The sequence below is a fragment of the Panthera uncia genome (assembly GCF_023721935.1).
Source record: "Panthera uncia isolate 11264 chromosome C1 unlocalized genomic scaffold, Puncia_PCG_1.0 HiC_scaffold_4, whole genome shotgun sequence".
NCBI lineage: Eukaryota > Metazoa > Chordata > Mammalia > Carnivora > Felidae > Panthera > Panthera uncia.
The window spans coordinates 27,737,472-27,763,892 of NW_026057585.1; the positions used below are offsets into that span (position 1 = coordinate 27,737,472).

General features: G+C 38.8%; 1 protein-coding gene across 2 annotated transcripts in view; it reads right to left on the reverse strand.

Annotated features, from left to right (window-relative positions):
- Nucleotides 1-26,421, reverse strand: part of RPAP2 (RNA polymerase II associated protein 2) — a 99,320-nt gene that overhangs the window by 3,103 nt on the left and 69,796 nt on the right. For both annotated transcript variants that reach the window (XM_049618450.1, XM_049618451.1), the window contains exon 12: nt 6,845-6,994. In XM_049618450.1, coding sequence (XP_049474407.1) covers nt 6,853-6,994 — 142 coding nt within the window. In that variant the 3' untranslated portion in view covers nt 6,845-6,852. The remainder of the gene's footprint in view (nt 1-6,844; nt 6,995-26,421) is intronic.

Sequence of the window (26,421 nt, forward strand, 5' to 3'; positions counted from 1 at the left end):
TTTTGTGGCAGAGGCTAAAGACTGGGATTGTGATGCCTCTGCTTAGGTTTTCTTTTTCAATATTACTTTGACTATTTGGGGTCTTTTGTGGTTCCATACAAATTTTATGATTGTTTGTTCTAGCTCTGTGAAGAAGGCTGGTGTTATTTTGATAGGGATTACATTGAATGTGTAGATTGCTTTGGGTAGTATAGACATTTTAACAATATTTGTTCTTCAAATCCATGAGTATTAAATACTTTTCCATTTCTTTGAGTCTTCTTCAATTTCTTTCATAAGCTTTTTAAAGTTTTCAGTATATAGACCTTTTACCTCTTTGGTTAGATTTATTCCTAGACAGCTTATGGTTTTTGGTATAATTGTAAATGGAATCGGTTCTTTGATTTTCCTTTTTTATACTTCATTATTGACATACAGAAAAACAAACGATTTTTATATGTTGAATTTACTTCCTGCAACTTTGCTGAATTCACGTATTAAGTTTTAGCAGTTTTTTGGTGGAAGCTTTTGGGTTTTCTATGTAGATTTTCTATGTGTAGATCATACCATCTGTGAAGAGTGAAAGTTTGACTTCTTTGCCAATTTGGATGTCTTTAATTTTTTTTTTTTATTGTCTGATTGCCGAGGCTAGGACTTCGAGTGCTATGGTGGACATCCCTGTTGTGTTCCTCCCCTTAGGGGGAAATCTCTCTGTTTTTCCCCACTGAGGATATTAGCTGTGGGTCTTCCCTATATGGCTTTTATGATGTTGAGGTACGTTCCTTCTATCCCTACTTTCTTGAGGGTTTTTATCAGAAAAGGATGCTGTATTTTGTCAAATGCTTTTTCTGCATCTATTGAAAGGATCATATGGTTCTTCTCCTTGATTGTGGTATAATATATCACATTGATTGATATGTGAATATTGAACCAACCCTGCAGCCTAGGAATAAATCCCACTTGATCATGGTGAAAAATTCTTTTCATGCACTGTTGAATTTGATTTGCTAATATCTTGTTGAGAATTTTTGCATCCAGGTTCATCAAGGATATTGACCTGTATTCTCCTTTTTAGTGGGATCTTTGGTTTTGGAACCCAGATGAAGCTGACTTCATAGAATTGAGTTTGGAAGCTCTTTTTCCATTTCTATTTTTTGGAACAGTTGGAGAAGAATAGGTATTGACTCTTACTTAAATGTCTAGTAGAATTCCCCTGGGAAGCAGTCTGGCCCAGGACTCTAATTTGTTGGGATATTTTGGGGAACTGATTTAATTTCTTTGCTGGTTATGGGCCTGTTCAAATTTTCTATTCCTTCCTGTTTGAGTTGTGGTGGTGTGTGAATGTCTAGGAATTTTGTTCAGTTTGTTGGCATATAATTTTTCACAGTATAATTGTTTGTATTTCTGTGGTGTTGGTTGTGATTTCTCCTCTTTAATTCATGATTTTATCTATTTGGGTCCTCTCTTCTTAAGTCTGGCTAGGGGTTTACCAATTTTATTGATTCTTTCAAAAAACCTGCTTTTAGTTTCATTTATCTGTTCTACTGGTTTTTTGTTTCTATATCATTTATTTCTGCTCTAATCTTATTTCCTTTCTGCTGGCTTTGGGCTTTATTTGCTGCTCCTTTTCTAGCTCCTTTAGGTGTGAGGTTAGGTTGTGTATTTGGGACTTTTCCTCCCTCTTTAATTTTTAATTTTCTAAAAATGCTTATTTTTGAGACAATGAGAACACATGCTTGAGCAGGGGAGGGATGGCGGTGGGGGGGGGGGGGGGGGGGGGAGACAGAGAGAATCCCAAGCAGGCTTCACACTGTCAGTGCAGAGCCTGATGCAGGGCTCCAACTCACAAGCTGTGAGACCATGACCTGAGCTAAAATCAAGAGTCAGACACTTAACCAAATGAATCACCCAGGCGACCCCCTTTCTTCTTGACGTAGGACTGTTTTGCAATGTATTTTCCTCTTAGGACTGCCTTTGCTATATCTCAAAGGGTTTGGACTGTCATGTTTTCATTTTTTGTTTCCTCATAGGTATTTTTTCATTTCTTCTTTAATTACCTGGCTGACCCATTAATTCTTTGGTAGGATGTTCTTTAACCTCCATGTATTTGAGGGCTTTCAAATTTTTTCTTGTGGTTGATTTCATGTTTTATAGCATTGTGATCTGAAAATAGGCATGGTATGACCTTGGTCTTTTTGTACCTATTGAGGGCTGGTTTTGTGACCCAGTAGTGATCTATTCTGGACATTGTTACATATGCACTTGAAAAGAATGTATGTTATTCTGCTTTAGGATGAAATGTTCTGAATATATCTGTTGAGTCCATCCAGTCTAGTGTGTCATTCAAAGCATTGTTTCCTTGTTGATTTTCTGCTTAGATGATTTGTCTGCTGCTGTAAGTGAGGTATTAAAGTCTCCTACTATTATTGTATTACTATCTAGGAGTTTCTTTGTGATTAATTTGTATATTTGTGTGCTCTCACACTGGTGGCATAAATATTTACAATTGTTAGATCTTGGAGGACAGACCCATTAATTATGGCATAATGCCTTTCTTCACCTGTTGTTACAGTCTTTGTTTTGAAATCTGGTTTGTCTAAGTATGGCTACTCCGTCTTTCTTTTGACCTCCATTAGCATGATAGAAAGTGAAGGGATGGAGAACCATCTATCTGCAAGGGTCCTTAGGTCCAAAATGAGTCTCTTATAAGCAGCATATAGATTTAAAAAAAATTTTTTTTAATGTATTTATTTTTGAGAGAGATAGAGACAGAGCATGAGCAGGGGAGGAGCAGAGAGAGAGGGAGACACAGAATCCAAAGCAGGCTCCAGGCTCTGAGCTGTCAGCACAAAGCCTGACTTGGGGCTCGAACTCAAGGACTGTGAGATCATGACCTGAGCTGAAGTCCGATGCTTAACTGACTGAGCCACCCAGGTGCCCCGGATATTTTTTTTTTAATCCAATCTGCTACACTATGTCTTTGGATTGGAGCTTTTGGTCCATTTACATTCACAGTGATTATAGAAAGATATGAATTTAGTGCCACTGTGTTATCTGTAGAGTTGGTGTTTCTGGTCATGTTCTCTGGTTCTTTGTAGTTTTTGCTACTTTGGTTCCTTTTTTTTCCCCCTCCACTCAGACAGTACCCTTAAAATTTCTTGCAGTGCTGGCTTAGTGGTCACAAACTCTTTCAGTTTTTGTTTGGGAAACTATCTCTCTTTCTATTCTGTACGACAGCCTTGCTGTATAAAGGATTCTTGGCTGCATATTTTTCCTATTCAGCACATTGAATATTTCCTGCCACTCCTTTCTGGCCTGCTAAGTTTCAGTGCACAGGTCTGCCACTAACCTTCTGTGTCGGCCCTTGTAGGTTAAGAATCTTTTGTCCCTATCTGCTTTCAGAATTCTCTGTGTATTTTGCAAGTTTTACTATGATATGTCATGGTGTTGACCTGTTTTTTGTTGATTTTTGAATGGGCTTCTCAGTCTCTTGGACTTGGATGCCTGTTTCCTTCCCCTGGTTAGGGAAGTTCTCAGCCATAATTTGTTCACATAAACCTTCTTTTTCTCGCTCTTCATCTTCTGGGACTCCTATGATACAGATGTTATGTAGTTTCATGGAATCACTTAGTTCTCTAAGTCCCCCTTGTGATCTAGTAACCTCCTTTCCCTCTTTTTTCAGCTTCATTATTTTCCATAATCTTATCTTCTATTTCACCTATTCTCTTCTCTGCTTCTTCCATCCTCAATGTCACTATATCCAGTTTGTTATGCATCTCAGTTAAAGCAGTTTTAAGTTCATCCTGACTAGTTCTTAGGTCTTTGATCTCTGCAGCAGTGGTTTCTCTGGGGTCTTCTATGCTTTTTTCAAGCCCAGCTAGTAGTCCTGTGACTATTCTAAATTCTTGTTCAGATATATTGTTTATATCTGTGTTGAGCAAGCCCCTGGCTATGATTTCTTCTTGATCTTCCTTTTGGGGTGAATTCCTCCATCTTGTCACTTTGGCTAAGTTTCTGTCTTTTACATGTTTTAAAAACCTGTTATGTTTCCTGTATCTGAGAGTACTACTATATTAAAGAGGAGTCATACACTGTCCAGGGCCTGACACTCTAGGAGCATACTCTGGTGTATGATATGTGCATTCTGCTGTTGTTTTGGCTGCTCTTTCCCACTTGTCAGTCCTCTACAGAACTCTTCCTTGTTTGCAGTGGTGAAGTGTTTGGACCTCTAGGTAAGCTTTGATTTGTTGGTTGACGTAACCCTAGAGAAAAAGGGTGGGGGGAACTAATCCTATAAAAAGAGAAAAGGAACAGGAACAACAACAAAAAAAACCTAAACAGACAATCAGAAACTATAAGGTTGATTCCAAAGAAAAAGAAAGGGGGAAAAAAAAATCAAACTATGAGCCTGATTCCAAAGGAAAAAAGGAAGAGGTTAAAAAAACAAAAACAAAAAACTTCTGTTGGTGCCTGGGTGCTGTGCTAGTCTGGAGGAGAAGCATTTTAGTATCACTTTTGCCCCAGTAAATAAGCAGTTGCTGGCACAGAGGGGTAGGGTGTGGTATAAGTGGCTCTCGCTTCCACTGGGGGCCACTGTGTTGCTCTCTGAAGTCCCACCATGTTGGGTTTAGGGGGAGGCATAAAATGATGCCACCCCAATCTTTGTACCAGGACTGGGGATTTCAACCCCTGCTTCTCAGGCAGCCCTCATGGATTAGCGAGGGACGTCAGCTTGCCCTGTGCCAAAACTCTCTTGTATTTTTCCTTGGTGAACAGCTGGGATTCAAAACCCAAAGTCTTAAAGCACCCAGCACAAGGCAGATTTGCTCCCCACTCCTGGAGTAAAGCCTCTCCCCGCTTCTGATTAAAGACCTTAAGCTGGCACCTGCAGGGACTTTTGTCCTTGGGGTGGCAATAAACCCTCTTCCAAAAGTATTCCAGGAAGGGGACTGTTCTCTACCAGTGGGCCCAAGGGATCAGAGATTGCTACACCATGCTATGCCCTTGGGGGCCAGGGTCCTCCTCCCCAAGAGCATGCACCATGGCTCTGCTCCTGAGAAAGTAACACACTTCTGAAACCTCACAGTTTCGGGTCCAAAAGCTTTTGACAGAAGAAGAACTGGTACACTCAGTACTTCTCACTCCCCAGTCCATGGTCCAGAGACGTTTTCCTCTTGTGCAAACACGATGCTGCACTCTCACAACCCCTCTCTTTCTCTTCTTTTGTCTCTCCACAGAAAAAGGTTCCCTCCCCTCCCTGGCTCTGCTATTTTATCTTCCTCAATTCACATAGACGCACCTTGCATCTGCTAGATCCTTCTGCCACTCCACAGATCTATTTCCTGTGTGTTCCAAGTAATCTGACCTCAATACAGCTGTTTTTGAGGGAGGAGGAAAATCCAGGGTCCCTTTACTTCTCTGCCATCTTAACCGGTCTCTCCCTGTCTCTCATAGGGAAAATGATGTAATGAGGGCCCATTCATTCAGAATCCCTTATAATACTGACAGAGTCTGGGTAAAGGTTTACCTTTGATTATTTACATTATTTGTGTAAGTAAACAATGATTACAAAGGAAGTGTTAAGTCCACTTAAAACATCTATTGTCAAAAGTCCTCAAAAATACTTTAACACCATCTGTTTACATACAAGTTTTAAATATGTTAATTAAAAATGATTCTTGATTGTATTATTCATTAAATAGGGAGGACTTCTGGGTAAGGCATTCTTTGTTATTTTCTTTACCTGAAGCTCAATGAAACAAACTCCAACTTCACTATATTTTTAGAAGGGGCTCTGAATTGATGTTTACACAGGTCAACCTGAGCTCATTCCCTATGTAAAAGCCTTTGTTTTACAAGGTCCTCAGGGGAGCAGGGTCATTTGAAAGCCACTGGGAATAAATTGGACAGTAGTGACTGTGCTGACTCCTTATGTTCAATTATCAAGCAGGTTCAATAAAGGGATGCTGTTCCTTCTTCTCTGCCAAAATTCCTCTCCTTCTCATAAAAGATGTGCTTGAAGAGCTTTTTGTTTTCGTTTTTATAAAAAATAAAATGACATATATCAAATGTGCTTCTGTGAAGTAGATAGGATTGGAGGCAGAGAGGGGAATTTTCCTTTTTAAAATTACATTTGCAATTCTGTATTAATTTTTACAGTAAGCTTGTATAATTCAAGAAATTGAAAGTTAAAAAGAAAAATAAGCTCCCCGAGAAGGTCTCATTTGTAGTTTTGGCTAAATTTCTTCAATCTTAACATTAAATCACTACTTATCTGAGCACCTGAGAGAATGAAGTGAGAAGTAAAAGGAGGAAAGGGAGAGGTATGATTAAGGCAGGATGAAAGAGGGGACACTCTGATAGTTGTGAAAAAGGCAAGAACCTGGGAGAGTAGAGGACGGCTATGTGCCAGGGAGCAAGGTCCGGATTCAACAGAGCAGGACTTGTACATTCACCGGCTTACCTGCAAAGGAGATGACTAAGCTATTGGCTGTGTTGGGAATGGTTTGAAGAGGGAAGAAGGAAGTTCTCAGTGGATGGCTACAGTGGTTAGGTTTCTTCCCAGGAAATAGCAATGTACTTTAACGAGTAAGATGGGACATAAGGGACGATCTAGGTTTGAGTATGAAGAACTAGCTGCAATCGCCTCTAAGGAGGAATAACAACAAGGATGGGGCAGAAAGTAACAGGAGTGGGGAGGAAGTGAATGGGGCAGCTGGGAAAAAAGGGATACCATGTTTTTCCTTAACAAACTGAGGATATCTTGAGGTCTATCCTTAGTTTTTAATATTTCTAATAGGAAAAAAGATTCCAAATGGGCAACAAATGAAAAAAGCAAACCAAAGTAAAATACAATCCAACTCACCACTCTGGTTAACAGCTGGTTTTAAATATGAGAGTTAAACTTTCAAGGTCTTCATTCTTTAAATGCAATTCTTTAAGCAGAGTCTCTATAAACTGTGTGAACACCATGTTTTCCTGAGAATGCTTCTGAATGCCAAGAATCGGGGTCAGTCTGAAAAAAACAAAAATTTAAATGCATATCCATGGAATAAGAAGGACTAAGGGGGCTCCTGCCTTCTACATGGCAGAGGGAATTTTGTTAAATTGGAGAGACTTCATCTATCTGCTATGACAAAACCCCCTGAGACAGAAGGCTTTACTAATAAAAGCAGAGGAGAAACCTCAGGAAAAGACTGAAAGATCAAGCATATTGTTAAGTATGGAAATAAACCTAAAAGCCTGAATCTATAACATGTTCTTCATTACCCCAGAAAAAGCCACCAAGTTCTTCTCAGAAATGAAAATGAAGTATTTCCACTTGGGGAAAGGAGGCTGTTGAAAGAAGCTTGGAGGTGGGGAATTGCTTTTAAACTAAACTGAATGTTTATATCACCTGAAAAATAAAAAAGATAAAGACAAATAGGATTGTATTTTGGATGAAACCTTAACATTTTTATTTTTAGAACACTAAACAGATGAACTACATCTTATATGGCATTTAATACAAGCTTTTTAAGGAACACTGCTTTTTTCTCAAGGCATTTCCAGCAAATACTCCTGAAGACAGATTATTCTCAAAAGTAATTTTCAATGAAATGTCATTAAATACTCACTTTTTAAAAATCATGCTTACCAATCAAAGATTAAAACCATTACTTTTCATATATATATATGTAAAATATATATAATAATGATATGTAATTATATACTTATGCATGTTCTCGAGATTATATACTAATACAAACAATTATATACTAAAGCATCAGCCTTTGTAAGTTATATTTCTGGAGAGCTTTTGGGGAGAAAATTCTTTTATCCTTAAACAGTCTTACACTTACCACAAAGGTCTTCCAGATGCTTTAACACTGGGCACTGCCACCAGGCACATCAAATATAAATAAAATAACCTTCTGATTTAAATCAATAAGGCTCAAGGAATCGGCGTGGAGCAATTCCACAGTAGTGAGTGTGGAAGGCAAAATGTTATTTTCTGAGAGACAGATTCCTTCCTTGCTTAGCCATCTCATACAGAAAGCACAAGTAAAAGGAAATATTTGTTACTACTATCTAAAGATGGCTGGCACTTTGAGAAGGTGGTAAAATCTCTATATTCCTCAAGGTATAAAGAAGTGGAGACTAGATGACTCTTCCAGTGAAATCCAGAGTTCTACATGGGGAAACCACTTTAGTGTATTCCTTCCCCACCTTTCCTATATTTCTTTACAGCTAGAGAATGCAGTACCAGGTTTTCACATTTTAAGAGCTTTGTCTACAGGTATTCCCCAAAGGTAGGAAACAGGACAACCCAAGCTTTCAATGTCAAGCCCAAGCAGGCACTTGGGCAAACTGGCATTTGTGGCCAGCTATTCCTGAGGCATCTTCCTGCAGTGAAGGTGGAAACCAGAAGTTAACTCTGGCTTTTCTCACGTGTATCAAGTTTCTCCTACCCTGCAATAAGACCAAAGTTACTGGGAATTGGATAATGTTAGCTAAAATAAAACCAAGAAGTCAGAGGAGGTAGCTCGGATATGTCAACTCCATACAAACCTAGCTTTTGTGTATATTTAAGAACGGTACTTACATGGCATGTCCAAAACAATTCTTCTGGCTTTCAAAGAGACTAGTATTTGGTTCATATATGAAAAGAAAATCTCAATTACATCTCAAAGTGCCATTCGTATGTTTTAAAACTTACCCCTCAGCTTAGATGTAAATGGTGACTAGATTTCTCAACCTATGTGCCAATATGAGAACAGGAAATGAAAAGATCAAGAAGCAGCTTCTAGGAGAATTGTTCTATCAAGTGCCAGGGTTATAAAATATTTTAGGAATATTTCTGATACTTCTCTAGCAAACTTGCAGGGCTTAAATTATAATAACTTCATTATGTGTTCAAATACACCTAAATGTTTTGTTTAGAAAAAAAATGTGGGAAGACAGCGATGTAGAAAAGACCCTCAGATCCTCTCCTGTATGACACACTGAATCCACACCTACATGTAGACCAATTCCTCTTAAAGAACTGAGGGTTGACTGAACAGCTCCTGCCCAACCAAGGATTGAGGGACCACCTAGAGAAAGGAGCAATGGAGACATAAACAACAGGAATCCTGCCCTGATGTTGCAAACTGCAGTGGAGAAGGATAGTACTGAGGGACCAGGAGAAGATCTCAGCCCTTACAGCACAGAAAAAAAAAGCCACACTTTAAAAGGGCATCTAGAATATAAAGGAACCAGCTCTCTAGAGCATCAGATAAAGGGCAGGGAGCTGCTAGACTATGCTCCGTGGGTCAGAGCTACTGGCCAGTATCATTGTTTATGTTCCCTCTCTACCTTGATGGCATAGACAGGAGCAGGGTACAGGCACCAGAGTTGGTCTGCTGCTTCACTGAGCCCCAGTCCCCTAGACCACACTAGCCCCACCTGCCCTGCTACAAGGAAAAAAGGCTGTAGACAACAAGGACAACTAGTATATAAAGGAATGAGCCCCAGGGAGTCTGCCAAAGGGGCAGGGAGCTGCTGGAATGCTGTGGCGTCAAAGGTACTAGTGCATGTCATTGTTTATGTCCCCACTGCCCCTTCATAGCATGTACCAAATCAGGGTCTGGGCAACCTAACGCACACCAGCTCTAGTGGTCTCCCCAAGGTAGCCACAGTGCAGTGCACACTGAACCACCCCTAGACAGCACCCACTACAGCTCCAGCTGTCTTGTCAAGGCAACAGGGCCCAAATCATCCTGTACCTGTTTCAACTCTAGATGATTCACCAGGGCAACTACTGCACAGATTGCCCCTGAGACCTCCTAGCCTGCAGCAGCTGTCCTGCCAGGGCCCCTCAAGTGCAGACAGCTCTGAGACCTGGCTGGTGTGTCTTAGCTCCAGCCATCCTGGCAGCATGTTCCTCACATGGAGTGCCTTGGGACCCCTGGCCTATACCTGATTTCGCTCCTGCTGTCCCATCAAGGAGCACCCTGTGACTCCAAGGCCACTTTGGTTCCCGCTGTCCTGGCAGCGTGCCCCCTGTGTGGGGTGCCTTAGGACTACCTTGTTCACGCCTGCTTCAGCTCCTGCCATCCCACCAGGGAACCCTGTGCCCATTCAGTTCCAGCCACCTTGCTAGGGTGCCCTATGCACAGAGCACTGTGGGTCTCCTTCCCATCCACCCTCCAACCCCTGCTGCCCATTTTGACTTCATCTACCCTGCCAGAGTGCTACATGCCTGGAATGCCCAGAGCTCTGAGCCTACACTGGTTACAGCATTAGCCAACCAGCTAAAGTCACAGACAGTCTACACCAGAGATATTCCTATACAATGCCATTATTTCAAGTCTAGGAGAAACAGCTGTTCTGCCTAATTCACAGAAACATAGAAAGTCAAACAAAAGGAGGCAGAGGAATATGTTCCAAAAGAAAGAACAAAGCAAAATTTCAGAAAAAGAAATAAATGAAACCAACACCAGCAGTCTACATGATAAAGAGTTCAAAGGAACAGTCATAAAGATGCTCACTGGACTTGAGTGGATAAACTCAGAACTTCAACAAAGATACAGAAAGTATAAAGAACCAATCAAAGTTGAAGAATGCAGCAGCAAATGAAAAATATAATGGAATGAATCAACAGTAGATTAGAGGATGCAGAAGAAAAGCTCACCAATCAGGAAGACAGGGTAATGAAAAGCATCCAAGCTGAACAACAAAATAATAAAATAATTTTTTAAAATGAGGATAGGTTAAGGGACTTCTAGCACACCATCAAGTGTACTAACATTCACATTATAGGGGGTCCCAGAAAAAGGAGAGAGACATCTAGGTCCAGGAAGCAGAGAAAGCCCCTAGTAGGATGAACCCAAGGGTATCTACACCAAGACAAACTACAATTAAAATGTCAAAGATGAAAGAATCTTAAAAAAAAAAATGCAAGAGAAAGCAATAGTTACATATAAGGAAAACCCCATTAAGCTATGAGCTGAAATTTTGCAGGCCAAAAGTAAGTGGTAGGATATAGTCAAAGCGCTGAAAAGGAAAACCTACAACTGAGAATATTCTACCCAGCAAGGTTATTCAGAATAGGAGAGAGTCTCCCAGGCAGACAAAAGTTAAAGTTTATCACCACTAAGCCAGCCTTACAAGAAATGTTAAAAGGACTTTTTAAGCTAAAAAGAAAAATCATAATTAGAAACTTATGAAAAGAAAAAACTTCTTGAGTAAAGAAAACATACGGTAAAGGTAGCAGATCAATCATTAATAAAACTAGTGTGAACACTGAAAGACAAAAGTGGTGGGGCCACTGTGTGTGTCTCTCGGTTGAGCATCTGACTCTTGATCTCAGCTCAGGTATTGATCTCAGGGTCATGGGTTCAAGCCTGACATTAAAAAAAACAAAAAACAAAAAACAAAACAAAAAAAAAAAACCACAGTAGTAAAATCATCAGACATTTCTCCAAAGACAACATCCAGATGGCCAACAGATGAATGTAAAGATGCTCAATAGCATTCATCACCAGGGAAATGCAAATAGCCCCAATGAGGTATCATCTCACACTTGTCCGAATGGCTAAAATAAAAAAACTCAAGAAACAAGTGTTGGCAAGGATATGGAGAAAAAGAAACCTTGTGTTGTTGGTGGCTTTGCAAACCGGTGCTGCCACTGTGGAAAATAGTATGGAGGTTCCTCAAAAAGGTAAAAATAGAACTACCCTGCAACTCAGTAATGTACTACTGGGTATTTACCCAAAGAATAAGAAAACACTAATTTGAAGAGATATGTGTACCCCAATGTTTATTGCAGCATTACTTACAATAGCCAAATTATGGAAGCAGCCCATGTATCTAGCAATAGATGAATGGATAAAGAAGTACACACACACACACCAGAGTATTATTCGCTCATAAGAATGAAATCTTGCTATTTGTAACAACATGGATGGAGCTAGAGAGTATAATACTAAGCAAAATATGCCAGTCACAAAAAGACAAATACCATATGATCTCATTCATATGTGGAATTTAAGAAAACAAATGAATAAGTGGGGGAAAAGGAAAAGAGACAAACCAAAAAACAGACTCTTAACTACAGACAACTAAGAGAGAGTTACCAGAGGGCAGGTTGGTGGGGGGAGAGACAGGTGATAGGTGAGCGGGGGTTAACAGTACATTTACAGTGATGAGCACTGAGTAATGTGTGGAATTGTCGAATCACTATTATTATATACCTGAAACTAATATAACACTGTGTATTAACTACACTGGAATTAAAATTTTTTTAAAAAGTAGCAAAACCGATTATATCTAAAAATTAGTAAAGGGACTAATAAAATAAAAACACGTAAAATATGACATTAATATGTAAAACATGAAGAGGAAGAGGAAAAATGTGCTTTCAGAATGTGTTTTAACTTAACCATCAAGTTAACACAGACTGCTATAGAATTAGGATGTTACACATGAACCTCATGGTAACCACAAACCCAAATCCTTTAACAGGTACACAAGAAAAACAAAAAGAAAGGAATCCAAGCCTAACACTAAAGAAAGCCATCAATCACATGGGAAGAGAGCAAAGGAAGAAATGGACAGAGAAGAACTATTAAAAACCCCAGAAAACAAATAACAAAATAGCAATAAGGCCATACCTACCAATGATTACTTTAAATGTGTATGTCCTAAATGCTCCCATCAAAAGACATAGGGTGACTGGATAAAAAACCAAACCCATCTATTATGCTGCTTATAAGAGACTCACATCTTATCTAAAGACACAGATTGAAAGTAAAGGGATGGAAAAACATATAACCATGTAAATGAAAGTGGAAAAAAAAATGAGGGTAGCAATATACTTTAAAACAAAGACTGTAACAAGAGACAAAGAAGGGCATTACATAGTGATAAAGGGATCGATCCAACAAGTGGATATAACAACTATAAATTGTAAATCCAGGAACACCTAAATACATAAAGCAAATATTAACAGACATAAAGGGACAAAATAACAGAATACAATAATGTTAGAGGACTTCAATTACTTACCATTGATGTAAGGATTCCACTTACATCAATGGATAGATCATCCAGACAGAATGAGCTCCTCCCCGGCTCATACTCTTTCTTTCTCTTTCTCTCCCTCAAGATAAATAAACTTTAAAAAAAAAAAAAAAAAGGTACAACATAGGTATGTTAGAGTCCATGGTATCATAGTAGTGTTGTGTGGTGACAGATAATAGCCATAATTGTGGTGAGGATAGTGTAATGTATGAGTTTTTGAATCACTGTGTTGTACAACTGAAACTGATGTAACACTGCATGTCAACTATACTTCAATAAAAAAATAAATGAAAAGAAAAAAAGTTAAATGATCTAAGAAAACACATTTGATCCTTCCTTAACATAGTGATTTGATCCCTTTACATGAGACTGTAAATAAATTATCTCCATGATCTTCAAGGAGGGGGATTCTACACCTCTGGGTGCAGCATGTTGCAATGGATAACAAACTTTAAGTTCTAGACACTGTTCCTCATATATAAACTAAATGTCTCTTGCAGAATTTTGTTTTCTCCTTCATGGAACTTTTTTGGGGGCAAGCTCTTAAAAGTCATTTCTTCATATTCTTGAAAACAGTTCTCAATTAATTCCAAGTCCTTTTAATCCTTCCTCATGAATGCCATCTGACTGCTCCTTATTCAGATTGGTATTTTTCCCTAAACCCCCTTCTAGCTTCTCATTTTCCTAAAATGTACTGCCCCAGAATATATATACTGTCCAAATTCATTACTTCAAAACAACAACATACTTGCCACCTCACAGAAAGATACCACAAAATAAAATCTTTAGTGTCTATGTTATCTTTGAAGTACCATCTCAGAATCTTATCAAATACCCCTCCCCCCTTTTTTTATTTAACTGACTCCCCAGACTCCTCCTTTCCTCTTAACTCCTTATCTGTGCACTATTAATCATTACATGCTAATCACTTATCTAACTTTTTCACTAAAGAACTCATGCCTCTGTTCTAGTCCTGAAATGCATAGTAGTGAATATTAAAGAACACCACAATAAACAAAATAAAGCCCAAATGACTACTTCTACTTAAAAAAAAAAAAGTAATACACTCCAGTTGGTGCCTATGTGTTTTATGTAGGAAATAGCTTTTTTTTAGATGTTTATTTATTTTGAGGGAGAGAGGGCACAAGAGTAGGGGAGGGGCAGAAAGAAAGAGACAGAGAGAGAATCCCAAGCAGGCTCAGCGCTGTCAGTACAGAGCCTGCCGTGGGGCTTGAACTCACCAAATGCAAGATCATGACCTGAGCCTAAATCAAGAGTTGGCCACTTAACTGACTGAGCCACCCGGGTGCCCCAATGTAGGAAATACCTTTAAAATAATCAACAGAAAAGGTGATTGGTCATAAGTAAAAACAAAACATTTTTATGTTTCAATTTATTTCCTTCAAGTGCTTTTAAGTAGGAATAAAAACCTCTAAAAGTGACACTAAAAGTATGGCTTACCACAGTCTCTATGCTGGAGAATATAATTAGAAAAAAAACGACATAATACTTTGCAATGTACAAATCACAAACAAGGAAGGAAGCTTCTCTTTAAAACTTCACTGATTCAAATCTCTATTCTGAAAAGACAGGCAGCCTTATATAGATAGTTCTTTACCATATGGTAAATGGTACAACAACAAAAGCAAAAAGCCAAGTGGCAAACTGCATCTTATTGAAAGGACCTTTATTTAGCTGACAGCTCCACATATGCTACACCTCAGAGAAAGAATGCAAGTCAGGTTAGAACAAGTACCTTCCACTTGTTATTACTGAGCTATCAAACATCTGGTTAAAAGAATTATACACAGTAGCGAGAGGACTCTTAAAGTCTGACAACTGAAACAAGAGAGATATTTTTAATTAAAAAGTGGCATTTAAGAAAAACTCTTATATCCAAGGATTTAGAGCTGTACAAACTTTTTTTAAGGTTTTATTTTTAAGTAGTCTTTACACCCAACGTGGGGCTCTAACTTACAACCCCAAGATCAAGAGTCACATGCTCCACTGATTGAGACAGTCAGGAACCCAAAGAAGTGTACAAATGCTTGATTATGCCTGAGAAGTCCCCTCTAATTGTGTGTCACTGGTATGTATCCTCTCAACAGTGAAAGCTATATAAAGAGTTAAAGCTGTGGTTTAGTGAACAGTAGAGCTAAACAACTGAGGGAACTCTGTTATCCATCTCGTGCAGTGCAATAAAAGTCAGTAATGAACCTGAATTTTTAAATGGCCTTCCTCATCGTGGTACCTACTGCTTTACTCATTGCACTCATTCACACTGGAGAACACATAATGCAGGTCTGGAACACTGGAAATCACGATACAGTCTGGATTATCCTCTCCTGAATAATCTGGGTGAAGTGTGTGAAAATCACATAGGCACTTGCCTGAAGTAATATAGCACAAACATCCTTTAACCTCGCCCTCAAAACTAGGAGAGAATCAACAAGTCTTAGAGTTTCTCACTGAGTCTTTATCATTGATTTCCAAACTCACAGAATCAAAACTGGTAGGCTATAAAATGACCCTGAACAACACTCCTCAAAGTCAACAGTCTTAAGAAAAAGCTTTGAGAATGTCTATGTGAATAAATGTCACCAGAAAGCATGGTTTGGGGTTGGAGGAAGGGACAGGAAGTGAAAAGCCACATACTTTTCTATACCTATCAGATTTGAGAAATTACTGGGTTCACACAGAGTTCTGTTGCAGTAGGGAAACCTGTTCTGCTGATTACCACGCATAGAGGTGATGAACATGCAGAGACTGCTAAAAGATAATGCTGGGCTTAAAAGAAATGTTTAAACTCTCACTGTTATCCTTCAGAAGTTAATGCTGGGAAGCAGAAGGCAAGCAGCATGCACAGGTACTTGGCTTGTCACTTTGCCAGTTACAAGAGAACAGATAACTACAATACTTGACCCTTGGGGGGCTTAGAATAAAATAAAAACATCTTCTGGATGTTTTTATAAACATAAATAAACATACCTCTTCTGGAACAGATGAGGTATCTTTATTAATAATGGCCTGGGTAAGTGTAGACTCTAAAAGATGAAGTTTAACTGCATAGTCTTATTTTATAAGCCTATACCACTCACTTAATTTCCTCAAGTGTGATTTAGTCTCAACCTATCCACCAAGTTTTCTTTTGACAGCTGAAGTACCTGAGGCTTTGGACAGGGAAAGGGGCTTATCCAGGGTCATACTGGTTAAGAATAGTGCTAAAATTGGACACCTTTATCACAAAGGCATCTTGCTTACCAGTCAAGTCTCGTAATTCCTTTCTTCCTGAGTAACAGTTGTTATTTCATCCACATTTTATCTTCTACTAAAAAATGAGTTGGGATTTTTCCCTCCTTTTCTACATGAACAAGTGCTAAATGATAAGGATTAAACCAGAATACCTCTGTCTGTTCACACATACACTCAAAACTGAAACAAAAGAAAGCTGTGACCAGTATGTAACACAGTGGGTCAAAATGTCATCTATTTTCAGAAATTTGAGGGTTCACCCAAACCCAAGGCATTTTGCAGAATGCACCTCTCAGATTTTAAAAAGAAATTTCTGGTATAAACTTTGAAAAGGAATTTTATCTGTATAATTCAGGGCTCCTTAGCATGTAAGTAATTAGGATTTCTTATTTAACATAACTCTTTTTCCACCTTGCTTATTTCTTATTAGGGAGAATGAAGAAGAATATTCAACTCTGTCAATGACTCTGTAAAAACATTTCTGTAATCTGTGGCCCCTGGCTTCCTCCCTGAAGTTAACAAAACACACTTAGGCACAGGGAAAGAACCAAAAAGCCATCCCTGAGGAACAGCTTTTCTTTTCCCATATATCAAAATGGACTGGGTCTTGGGCAGAGGTACTACTTCATGGCACTTTCCTAAACTGCTGGTGATGTTTTTATGTAGACAGGAAACGTGGCTTTACAACTGAAAAGGAATTCAGATACTTTAAAATGGGTGGTGGGTAGGTTTCTAAAGTAGAGCAAATGAATTCATTTCCCTTGAAGAAATGCCAGTTCTTTTCCCCACTTATTCCCTTTGTGGCAAGATCTCAACTCCTGAATCAAACATATGAAACATCAGTGATTTCCAAGTTTGTAAAAGGATTTTTTTTTCTTTATGAAACTAACTGGTTGGTCTTTAACCTTTCTGTGAAGTTGCAGCAAGTGTTAACTCTAAGGTGAGGCCCAAGTGACTTTCTTAAGGTCACACAGTCAGTAAGAGATGAGCAAATAACCCAGAAGAACTCCCACTAGTCCACACTTCTAACCACTATACCACACAAACTCACATGTCTGATTCATTTTAAGAACTGAGTATACCTTATTATTTCAAAGGCCCAGTTGGTATATGCTCTTCAAATAATTTCTGAAATCTGTCATTACAAAATAAAATGTGCTGATGAAAACTGACAAGTCTATTGTTTCTAATTCATCTTTTCTCTATGACAGCCAAAAAGTACCTTCCAACACCATTAACTAATTGAAAACTTCAGAAGAAAGTTAAGAAGTGCCTTGAAGCAAGCAAATCCTAGCAGACATAGCTCAATCAACTGATTCAGCCTAGCCCTAGCACACTAATAATTGCCCTATAATTAACTATAGCGGTTCTCAATTATGTCTGTACAAATTACAATCACTTGGGTAACTTAAAAAATACATATGCCGAGTCCCCATCCCAGACCAATGAATTAAAATCTTTGAATCAGGTATTGATATTTTTAAAGAGCTTCCAATGTGATTCCAATGTACAACTAATATTGAGAACCACTGTAAACTTCTCAACTGTATAAATTTGTGCAATTCTGATTATGTGTTATACTTGTTACTTACACAGTTGGAAGAAACTAAATAGCAAGGGAAATGAGATCTTTGCATAAACAGCTATATAACAAAGTTGAAGCTAATACAGACACAAAGGATGGTCTCATCTATAGGAATTTATACAAGGAAGATGTTTCTACCTCTGGGACGTTAAGGAAGGCTTCTAAGGAGGCAGTGACATCTAAACCGGGCCTTGGAGGCTAGGACAGACAGATCTCAAGAGGAAAGGCATTTTAAACACAGTTCAGAGTGCTAACAAAGATGTTTGTAGGGGGGAAACAGTGGATGCAATTTAAGAACACAGAAGAATAAGTTGTAGAGGCAGTTTGGGACCACTTTAAGAGAGCCTCGAATTTCAAGCAAAATTACATGGTAGGAATTGGGGCATCACTAGGTTTCTGAACAAAGGCCTGCCCTAATCGTGAAATGATTCTTAAAGGTGGAGAAACGATGGACTAGTCAAAAGTAGAGACACATCGCAAGGAAACCTGTTTGGGAAGGCTCTCATTGCAGGAGTCTAGGCAAGTAATGAAAGCCTGATGTAAGTCAGCAGTACTGGGAAAGGAGAAAAACAACTGGGTAAGAGAAGTTACAAAGGCAGGACTGAGCAACTGAGCAGATGGGAAATAAGGGCAAGAGAAGCACCAACTAGTCAGCTTTCAATTCTGGATAATTACAAAGATGGAAATGTCACCAAAAGAAATAGGGGACTTTTCAAAGATGAACTCAAATCTCAGATTTGACACCGTGAATTGCCTGAGGGATATCCAAATGCATATGTCCAGCAAAAAATAAAGTTTTGTCTGCAACCTAAGAGAAATGTCAGAGCTGAAGATACAACTTTGGGGGAAGAGATACAAGTAATGTTTGACTGGGATGAACAATTTTCTTCCTAAGATAACTCCATTATCCTTTACCAATTATATTTGTGATTTCTCGAACCTTTCACCAGCACTCCTCTGAATCTCTTGCATCCTTAATTCTCCTATTCATGGTAACTATAAGCTGAGATCAATGCTACAGCTGGCTTTCTCCACACCTACAGCAGCATGGCTGACTACCAACAACTGGGGGTAGGAAGTGGCAGGAAGGAGACTGGTAATACTACAAATCCATGATCTCTGGCCACTTCTGAGCACTCAGTGTCACTTGTCGATTTTCTCTGGCCCTGGGATAGGTCCTGTTCCAGATCCTCTTAATGACTACTTTGGTACCACTATTTTCACTCTACTCAACCATCATCTCTTGACTCTGAGAACACAACCTCATATCTTAGTTCATGAAAAATGAAGTTGTCAGGCATGATTAACAGTCTTTCCCTGCTACTTACAAACTTATCTACAGCCACATTATTCTTCACTTATTTTCTTCCATCTATTTAAGCTATTCCATCTGCCTGTGACCATGATCCCATTTCTTTGTGCCTCCTCTGTGACCCTATTCCATGGTATATATCTACCCCTCCATCTCATTCTCAATTTCAGATTATTTTTCTTTCCTGGCTCCTTCTCCACACCCTATTAAACATGCTTTAGTGTCCTTTCAAAACAAATTGTTCAATCTCCCTCCTACCCTTATCATAAAGTTTCTCAAAAGAGAAATCAACATTTGCTGACTCTACTTCCTCATCTTAGTCTCAGATATAAAGGATTATGTATTTCTTCCAATTATGTAAAGAGTTTTTTTTTTTCCAAATGTACATTTTTTCTCCTTGGGTAAAGAATACATATCTATTCCTACTTTTAATGTACAGTTGACCCCTGAACAACATGGGTTTGTACTACTACATGGTCTACTTATACACATATTTTTTTAATATAAGGTATATAGTACTGTAAATGTATTTTTTCTTCCTGATGATTTTCTTAATAATTTTTCTCTCATTTTAACAAGACAGTACATAACACATAAAACATATAAAACATGTGTTAATCAACTGCTTATGTTACTGGTAAGGCTTCTGGTCAACAGCAGACTATTAGGAAAGTTTGGGGGGGGGAGTCAAAAGTTTTATGTGGGTTTTTGACTAGAGGGGGCAGGGGTCAGTGCCCTAGACCCCATGTTGTTCAAGGGTAAACCATATATCGTAATGTATAACCTTAGCTGCAGAGAATTTGTTAGTGGCATTTAATTTTATAGTTTTGGGAACTGGGAGTATGTGAAAGTTCTGTAAATCTCTTGTCAGATGAGCAACATTTTTCTCTGCAATGAAATCGTAAGAATACTAGTTATAACCTGGTGATTGCTTTATTCTTACAAAACATTTTTTGCAGTGTAGCTGATTTGCCACTCACTATAATTAAAAACTTTCATGTGATAAACAACATCATAATGTGGGGCCCGAAAAACTCAACGGAAAAAAAAAATCAGTAAATAGATAGAACTCAGAAATAATACAGGCAATTTAGTTACTAGAACATGGTTTCACTTCCACAGAAATCGTAGGTGTTCACCAAGCAGTTTGTAGTTTTCCAGGTACTTCTGCTCCACTGCAATATTCAGTATTAAGACTTGTCTATTTTGATATGTCCATGTTTTAAGACAGAGTATACCTTTTCTAGTTGTACTAAAATGAAAGAAAGCTAACTCTCAAACTCCTCATTCAAAATGGGTAATGGATCAACACAAGCAGTAGTAATATAATATCAAGACTCGTTTTACCCTTTGGCCTTAAAATCTTCTCTAAAGCTTTATAAAAATACTTAAACACGGAGTAAAATGGAAACATTTGAATTTTGCCTCCAAGAACTATGTTACTTAACTAGAACTATCAGAATGAGAAAAGTCAGAGGCAGGAAGAATATTAAAAAGGTGTTAAGTCTCTATAATAAACAATCTACACGGAAGTATTGAAAGACAACAGAGGAAAAACACACTAGGCAATTAGGATCTTGAATTTAACAAACACTTGATACACCTCGGAATAATCATTTTTTCTCCTTAAAACTTTCATTCAAGTTTGCAAGATTAGTTAATAAAATACATTCATAAAGCTAGTTAAAGAAAGAGTTTGCCTCTAGAGTAAAATTTTCCATTAGGACCCATTAATATTTGATAAATTCTTCCAATTCAACGAACAAATACCAACATGTAAAACATTTAAAGAATTCTCCAGAATTGTGTCTGTGATGCACCAGATAAATAAAGGATTTAGTGCCATGCTATACTTGATGATTAACTGCTCTATAACTGATTCTTCTATTTTATCATTTATCAGTCCACAGAAGATAAAAGAGTAAGTTCATGGAAGGTAAGAGTAAAGCAGTATTTGGAATCAATCAAGTTTTTAAATCAAAGAAACATTTAACAAGTTTAAATGTTCACTAATTTTATAATTATAGGAGTTAAAAAACAATCTCATGTTTATATCTAGCTTTGTTTTTCATTAATTTTATTCAAGATTTTATAAAAATCTATTTGCAAAAAAGCAGTGCTAGATTTGGTTAAAAGTAGCAATTATTTTTAGGCTAAATAGTCACAGCCTTATCAGACTACCCACCCTGGAAAATATGAATCATTACAGAGACACAGGGTCACTGTCCTTCCTTTCACCCATAATCGTAAGCAACTATTTTGTTTTTCCTGTGCAATGCAATTTTACCAGTGCTACCAATTCTGTGTTTAAGTGCATAACATCAATAATAATTTATCCAAGTCTTTCCTATCCCTCCATTCATTTGCTTTATTCTACAAATACTCACTGAGTACTTTACTTAATAAGTGCCAGATTGAGATGTCGCGTGCTTGGCACTAAGGAGACAAAAGTCATCTAGACACTGTCCTTGGCTGAAGGAGATTATGTTTTGGTAAGAAAACAGTTTCAAATTCATCTCACTTACTGTAGGCACCTTTCCAGGTTTACTACTGCTTACACATTGTCCAAACAAAAATGTCTGGATGAAGGGAAAGCCTCTTATTTTCATTTGGAAACATGTCTGTGTGTGTGTGTGTGTGTGTGTGTATGAATGAAGTACATGTATAAGTCCCCAGGAATGATTTGTGGATCATGAAAGATGAGAAGAAAGGGAAGGTAAAAATCATGAATATGAAAAAAAAGTTAGTCACCAGAATTAAAGATAGTGGCTGTATTTAGGTCAAGCTTAGAAAAGCTGCCTTAAATTAATTCTCCTAGGGAAGATCACTGACCTGTGGTGGAAGGGGATAACAATCAGAGCAAGTAATGGAGCAATAATACCCATATGGGTTTTGGAAGAAGAAATATATAAGGTTTGGTTCATTCACTTTTGTACAGAAGCAGAATGTTAGCAAATATTACTCACATTCAAGGCAAGGAGAGAGAAACATGTGGAGGAAAAAGTGGGAAAGAGAGGTGGGTGACAGGGTTTAGAGAAGAAAAATTAATAGGCAAATTTGCCTTTGATGACATTCCCAGTTTCTTCATGGGTTGTATCCTGTCAATTACCCTGTATCTTTTTAGTATTCCCAATTCTGCCTGTCTAACATCTCCTTGCCCCCTGCCACCAACATGCCCAAGCCTCTACTATCCTGAGAAGTCTTCTGAAGATTTACCATGTCATATCAGGTTATAGTTGCTTCCCTTTCCTCTTCTGGCTACGATATGAAAAGAATGGTCAACATATGCTACAACTGTCTACTACAGCAACCCTTGCGATCTGGTCTCAATGCCTATCCTTCTAAAAAAACTGCTTTCGGGGCGCCTGGGTGGCTCAGTCGGTTAAGCGTCCGACTTCGGCTCAGGTCACGATCTCGCGGTCCATGAGTTCGAGCCCCGCGTCGGGCTCTGGGCTGATGGCTCAGAGCCTGGAGCCTGTTTCCGATTCTGTGTCTCCCTCTCTCTCTGCCCCTCCCCCGTTCATGCTCTGTCTCTCTCTGTCTCAAAAATAAATAAACGTTAAAAAAAATTAAAAAAAAACCCCAAAAACTGCTTTCTTGAAGGTCACCTACCTAGTTGCCAAAGCCATAGCCTTTTTTTTCAACAGAAGATAAATACCTGGTTCTCAGAAACGTAGTTACCACTTCTTTCTTAAACCTCACACCTGCTTTGGATTCCTTGACAGTGTTCTGGTTGGATACATACCTTTCTGAAGGAAAACGCACGCATTTTCAAGTCAGACAGGTCTGACTTTGAGTCCCAGGTGTGACCTTGGACAAAGTACTTGTTTTCCAAGAGTCTGTTTCTTCCTCTGGGAAGTGGGACACCACTATTGCCCTCACTGGATTGTGAAGATCAAATAAAATAACGTATGTAAAGAACCTAGTATGGTGCTGCACACAGCTGATGTTAAAAAATGCCCATTTTCCTTCTCTTTCTGCTATCTCTGTAGTGCTTAGGCATCCTTGGCATGGATGCAGCTGTTCCACAGGTTCTATCTCATCTTGACTCCACATTTAACACCCTCTATCTCTGCCAAGTCACCATTTCAGTGCTGACTCCAAAACCTAGGTATCTGATTTTCCTTACCACTTTTTTTTTTAATGTTCGTTAACTTTTTACATAAAATGTGACAAAATGATTTGCAACAATGGGAACTGTACAGCTGGTCAGGTGAGCTTCAGAGCTGCATTACTTTAGGATCAACTTTGTTTATTTCCACCAGGGTCCCTCCTGGGGGATATAAGTATCCTGAACCCTTATTAGTTATGGTTCTTCATCCAAAGTCCAGCTCCTCAGTCATGCCTTGATTTACTGAATAGGCCACTTCTCTTTCCACTTCAGAGCTGGAGGCCTGAACTCCGGAAATGTGCCCATGTAACATGCAAGTGAGACAAAAAGCATCCAGCCAAGCACGATCATGACAACAAGTAACACAATGTCTAAGACACAATTGTACAGTGAAAGGCTATTCACCAAGATTTTGGCAAAGGAGTGTGCTCGTGAAACCCTCAGTTGGTAGAGGTCTTACATGTCCATTCCAGTCCTTGGTTCCAAAGGATCCACAATGCCCTCCTGTACTGCTTCTCCTCAGGTCCATCCTATTCCTCTCCTTACAGATGTACCCAAGTTTCCTTCCAGCAAGCTGTGTTGTGGCCCCTGGGTGCTAATGCCTTTCCCACAGTGCTCAGGGTCCACGCTAGGGTGCTGGTCCAACTCTGGGCAGAGTGGCCGCTGAGCCTGGGCATTGGACATGGGTGAACTCCTTATCATTCTTTAGATCCAATTCCACATTTTCAACTACCTAACTGGGGAACCACCCAACTAAATAATCTGCCTGAACCCTAAACTGAACAAGAATAGTCTCAGTGCTAGAAGAGCAGGTATTGAATCACATGAACCATCTCTCTCTCTCTCTTTAAAATTTTTTTAAATGTTTACTTTTGAGAGAGAGACAGTGTGAGTTGGGGAGGGGCAGAGAGAGAGGGAGACACAGAATCTGAAGCAGCTTCCAGGCTCTGAGCTGTTAGCACAGAGCCCGATGTGGAGTTCGAACTCATGAACCGTGAGATCATGACCTGAGCTGAGCTGGACATTCAACCGAGTGAGACACCCAGGTGCCCCAAATGCACCATCTCTTAAAATTAGTTCCCCCTACCCATTCCCCTAAAGGCACCAGTATTTTCCCAGTCATCTGTCTTAATATGGGCATACTGAGGAGATACTGAGGGTTTGGTTCTAGACCACTGCAGGAAAGTGAGTATCACAATAAAGTCAAATAAATTGTTTGGTTTCCTACTGCATATAAAAGTTATGTTTACACTGTATTGTAGTCTATTATGTGAAACAGTATTATATCTAAAAACATATACACCTTAATTAAAAAATAATTTAAAAATGCCATAACCTGAGCTTTCAGTGAGTCATGATTACTGATCATAGGTCACCATAGTAAATAATAGTAAGTTTGAAATACTACGAGAATCACCAAAATATGACATAAAGACACGAAGTGAGCAGATGGCGAGCTGTTGGAAAATGGTGCTGATAGACCTGCTCAGTGCAGGGTTGCCACAAACCTTCAATCTGTAAAAAATGCAATTACCTGCAAAGTGCAATAATGTGAAGCCTGATAAAATGAAGTGTGCCTATATTTTGACATTGTTTTTTATCCACCTCCCACATTGCTAAAACTTGTCGATTCTCGAGTTGTAATGTCTCTTATCATCTACAGGTCTCTCCCATTTAATTCTCACTGTAATCATTTTAGTTCACTGCCTCATTGCTCTTTGGTTAACTAGGCTGTTACTAGTGGAGTCGGAGAAAATCAATTTCATAAATGATGTGGGCAAGAGTAAGAATGCACGAGATTAAGGAAAAGCACTGGAATCACTGACAGCACACTAGTTCTTAAAGAAGTTTGTCAAGTGAATGGATGATAGTCTGAGGGGGTCAGTGAGGTTAAGAACAAAGGATAAAATTGTTTCTTCTGTTTTGTTTTTTTAAGCTTTGAAGAGGAGTAAGCAGTTGTAGGCAGGAGGGAAGGGGTCAACAAAGAGCAAGGAAGGATAGTTTCCTAATTAACCTCATTCATACATTCACTCATTCACTGCCAGATATTTGTTGTGAATCTATAATTAAACACAAAGCTAAGTGTATAATGGTGAATAAAATCAGACAAAGAATCAGCCCCTAAAATCTTCAAGTTGAATGAGGGAGGCAGATTTTAATCAAGTAGTCAGGCAATTAAAAATAAAATTGAAAACAGAACAGTGTAGGAAAGATAAGTGCATGGTGTTATAAAAACAAAACAAAACAAAAAACAAAACAACAACAACCCTATTTGTAAAGATATCTGCTCTAGTCAGGGAAGTCAAGAAAGATTTCTTGAGGAAGAAACACTTCCTCAAGTTCTAAAAGATGAAGGGGAATTAACCAAATGAAGAGGGGAGGGAAGAAGGTCCTGGACATAGGAAACAACCTGGGTCCTATGGTGAGAGAGTGTGATGAGAAGGGCTGAAAGAGGGTCAGTGTGCTGGGAAGGAGAAGAACAAGGTAGGGTGGTGTGAGGGGAGGCTGAAGAAGAAGGGGCTGTACTGCACAGGGCCACACAGGCCACAGTAATAAGTTTTTCTTTAAGAGCAATTGGAAGTGGATGAAATACTGGTGTAGGGTAGAAGACACAATCAGATGTGACTCTAGATCTCTGCAAGACTGATCTTCCTAAAGCATGGGCTTCATGACAGTACTCTGCTCAAAACTTAAAACATGACTTTCGGGGCACCTGGGTGGCTCAGTCGGTTGAGCGTCCAACTCCAGCTCAGGTCATGATCTCACCACTCGTGAGTTTGAGCCCCACATCAGGCTCTGTGCTGACAACTCAGAGCCTGGAGCCTGCTTCCAATTCTATGTCTCCCTCTCTCACTGCCCCTCTCCCTCTCACACTCTCTTTCTCTTAAAAATAAATAAATGTTAAAAAAAAAAATGACTTTCACTCTCCACTGAAATAAGTTTATCTGCCATGAAAAGATCTATCTGTGTAATAGACCCAACTTTCCAATCACTCTTTCCAGTTATTTTGTACTCTTCAAGAAATCCTTTTGCTTTCTGTTTTTTTTTTTTTTGTTTTTTTTTTTTTCATGCTAGAAGTACCTCCAGAATGCCCTCATCCTTTCATTTCTATTTCTTGACACCCTTTCTATTTTGGAG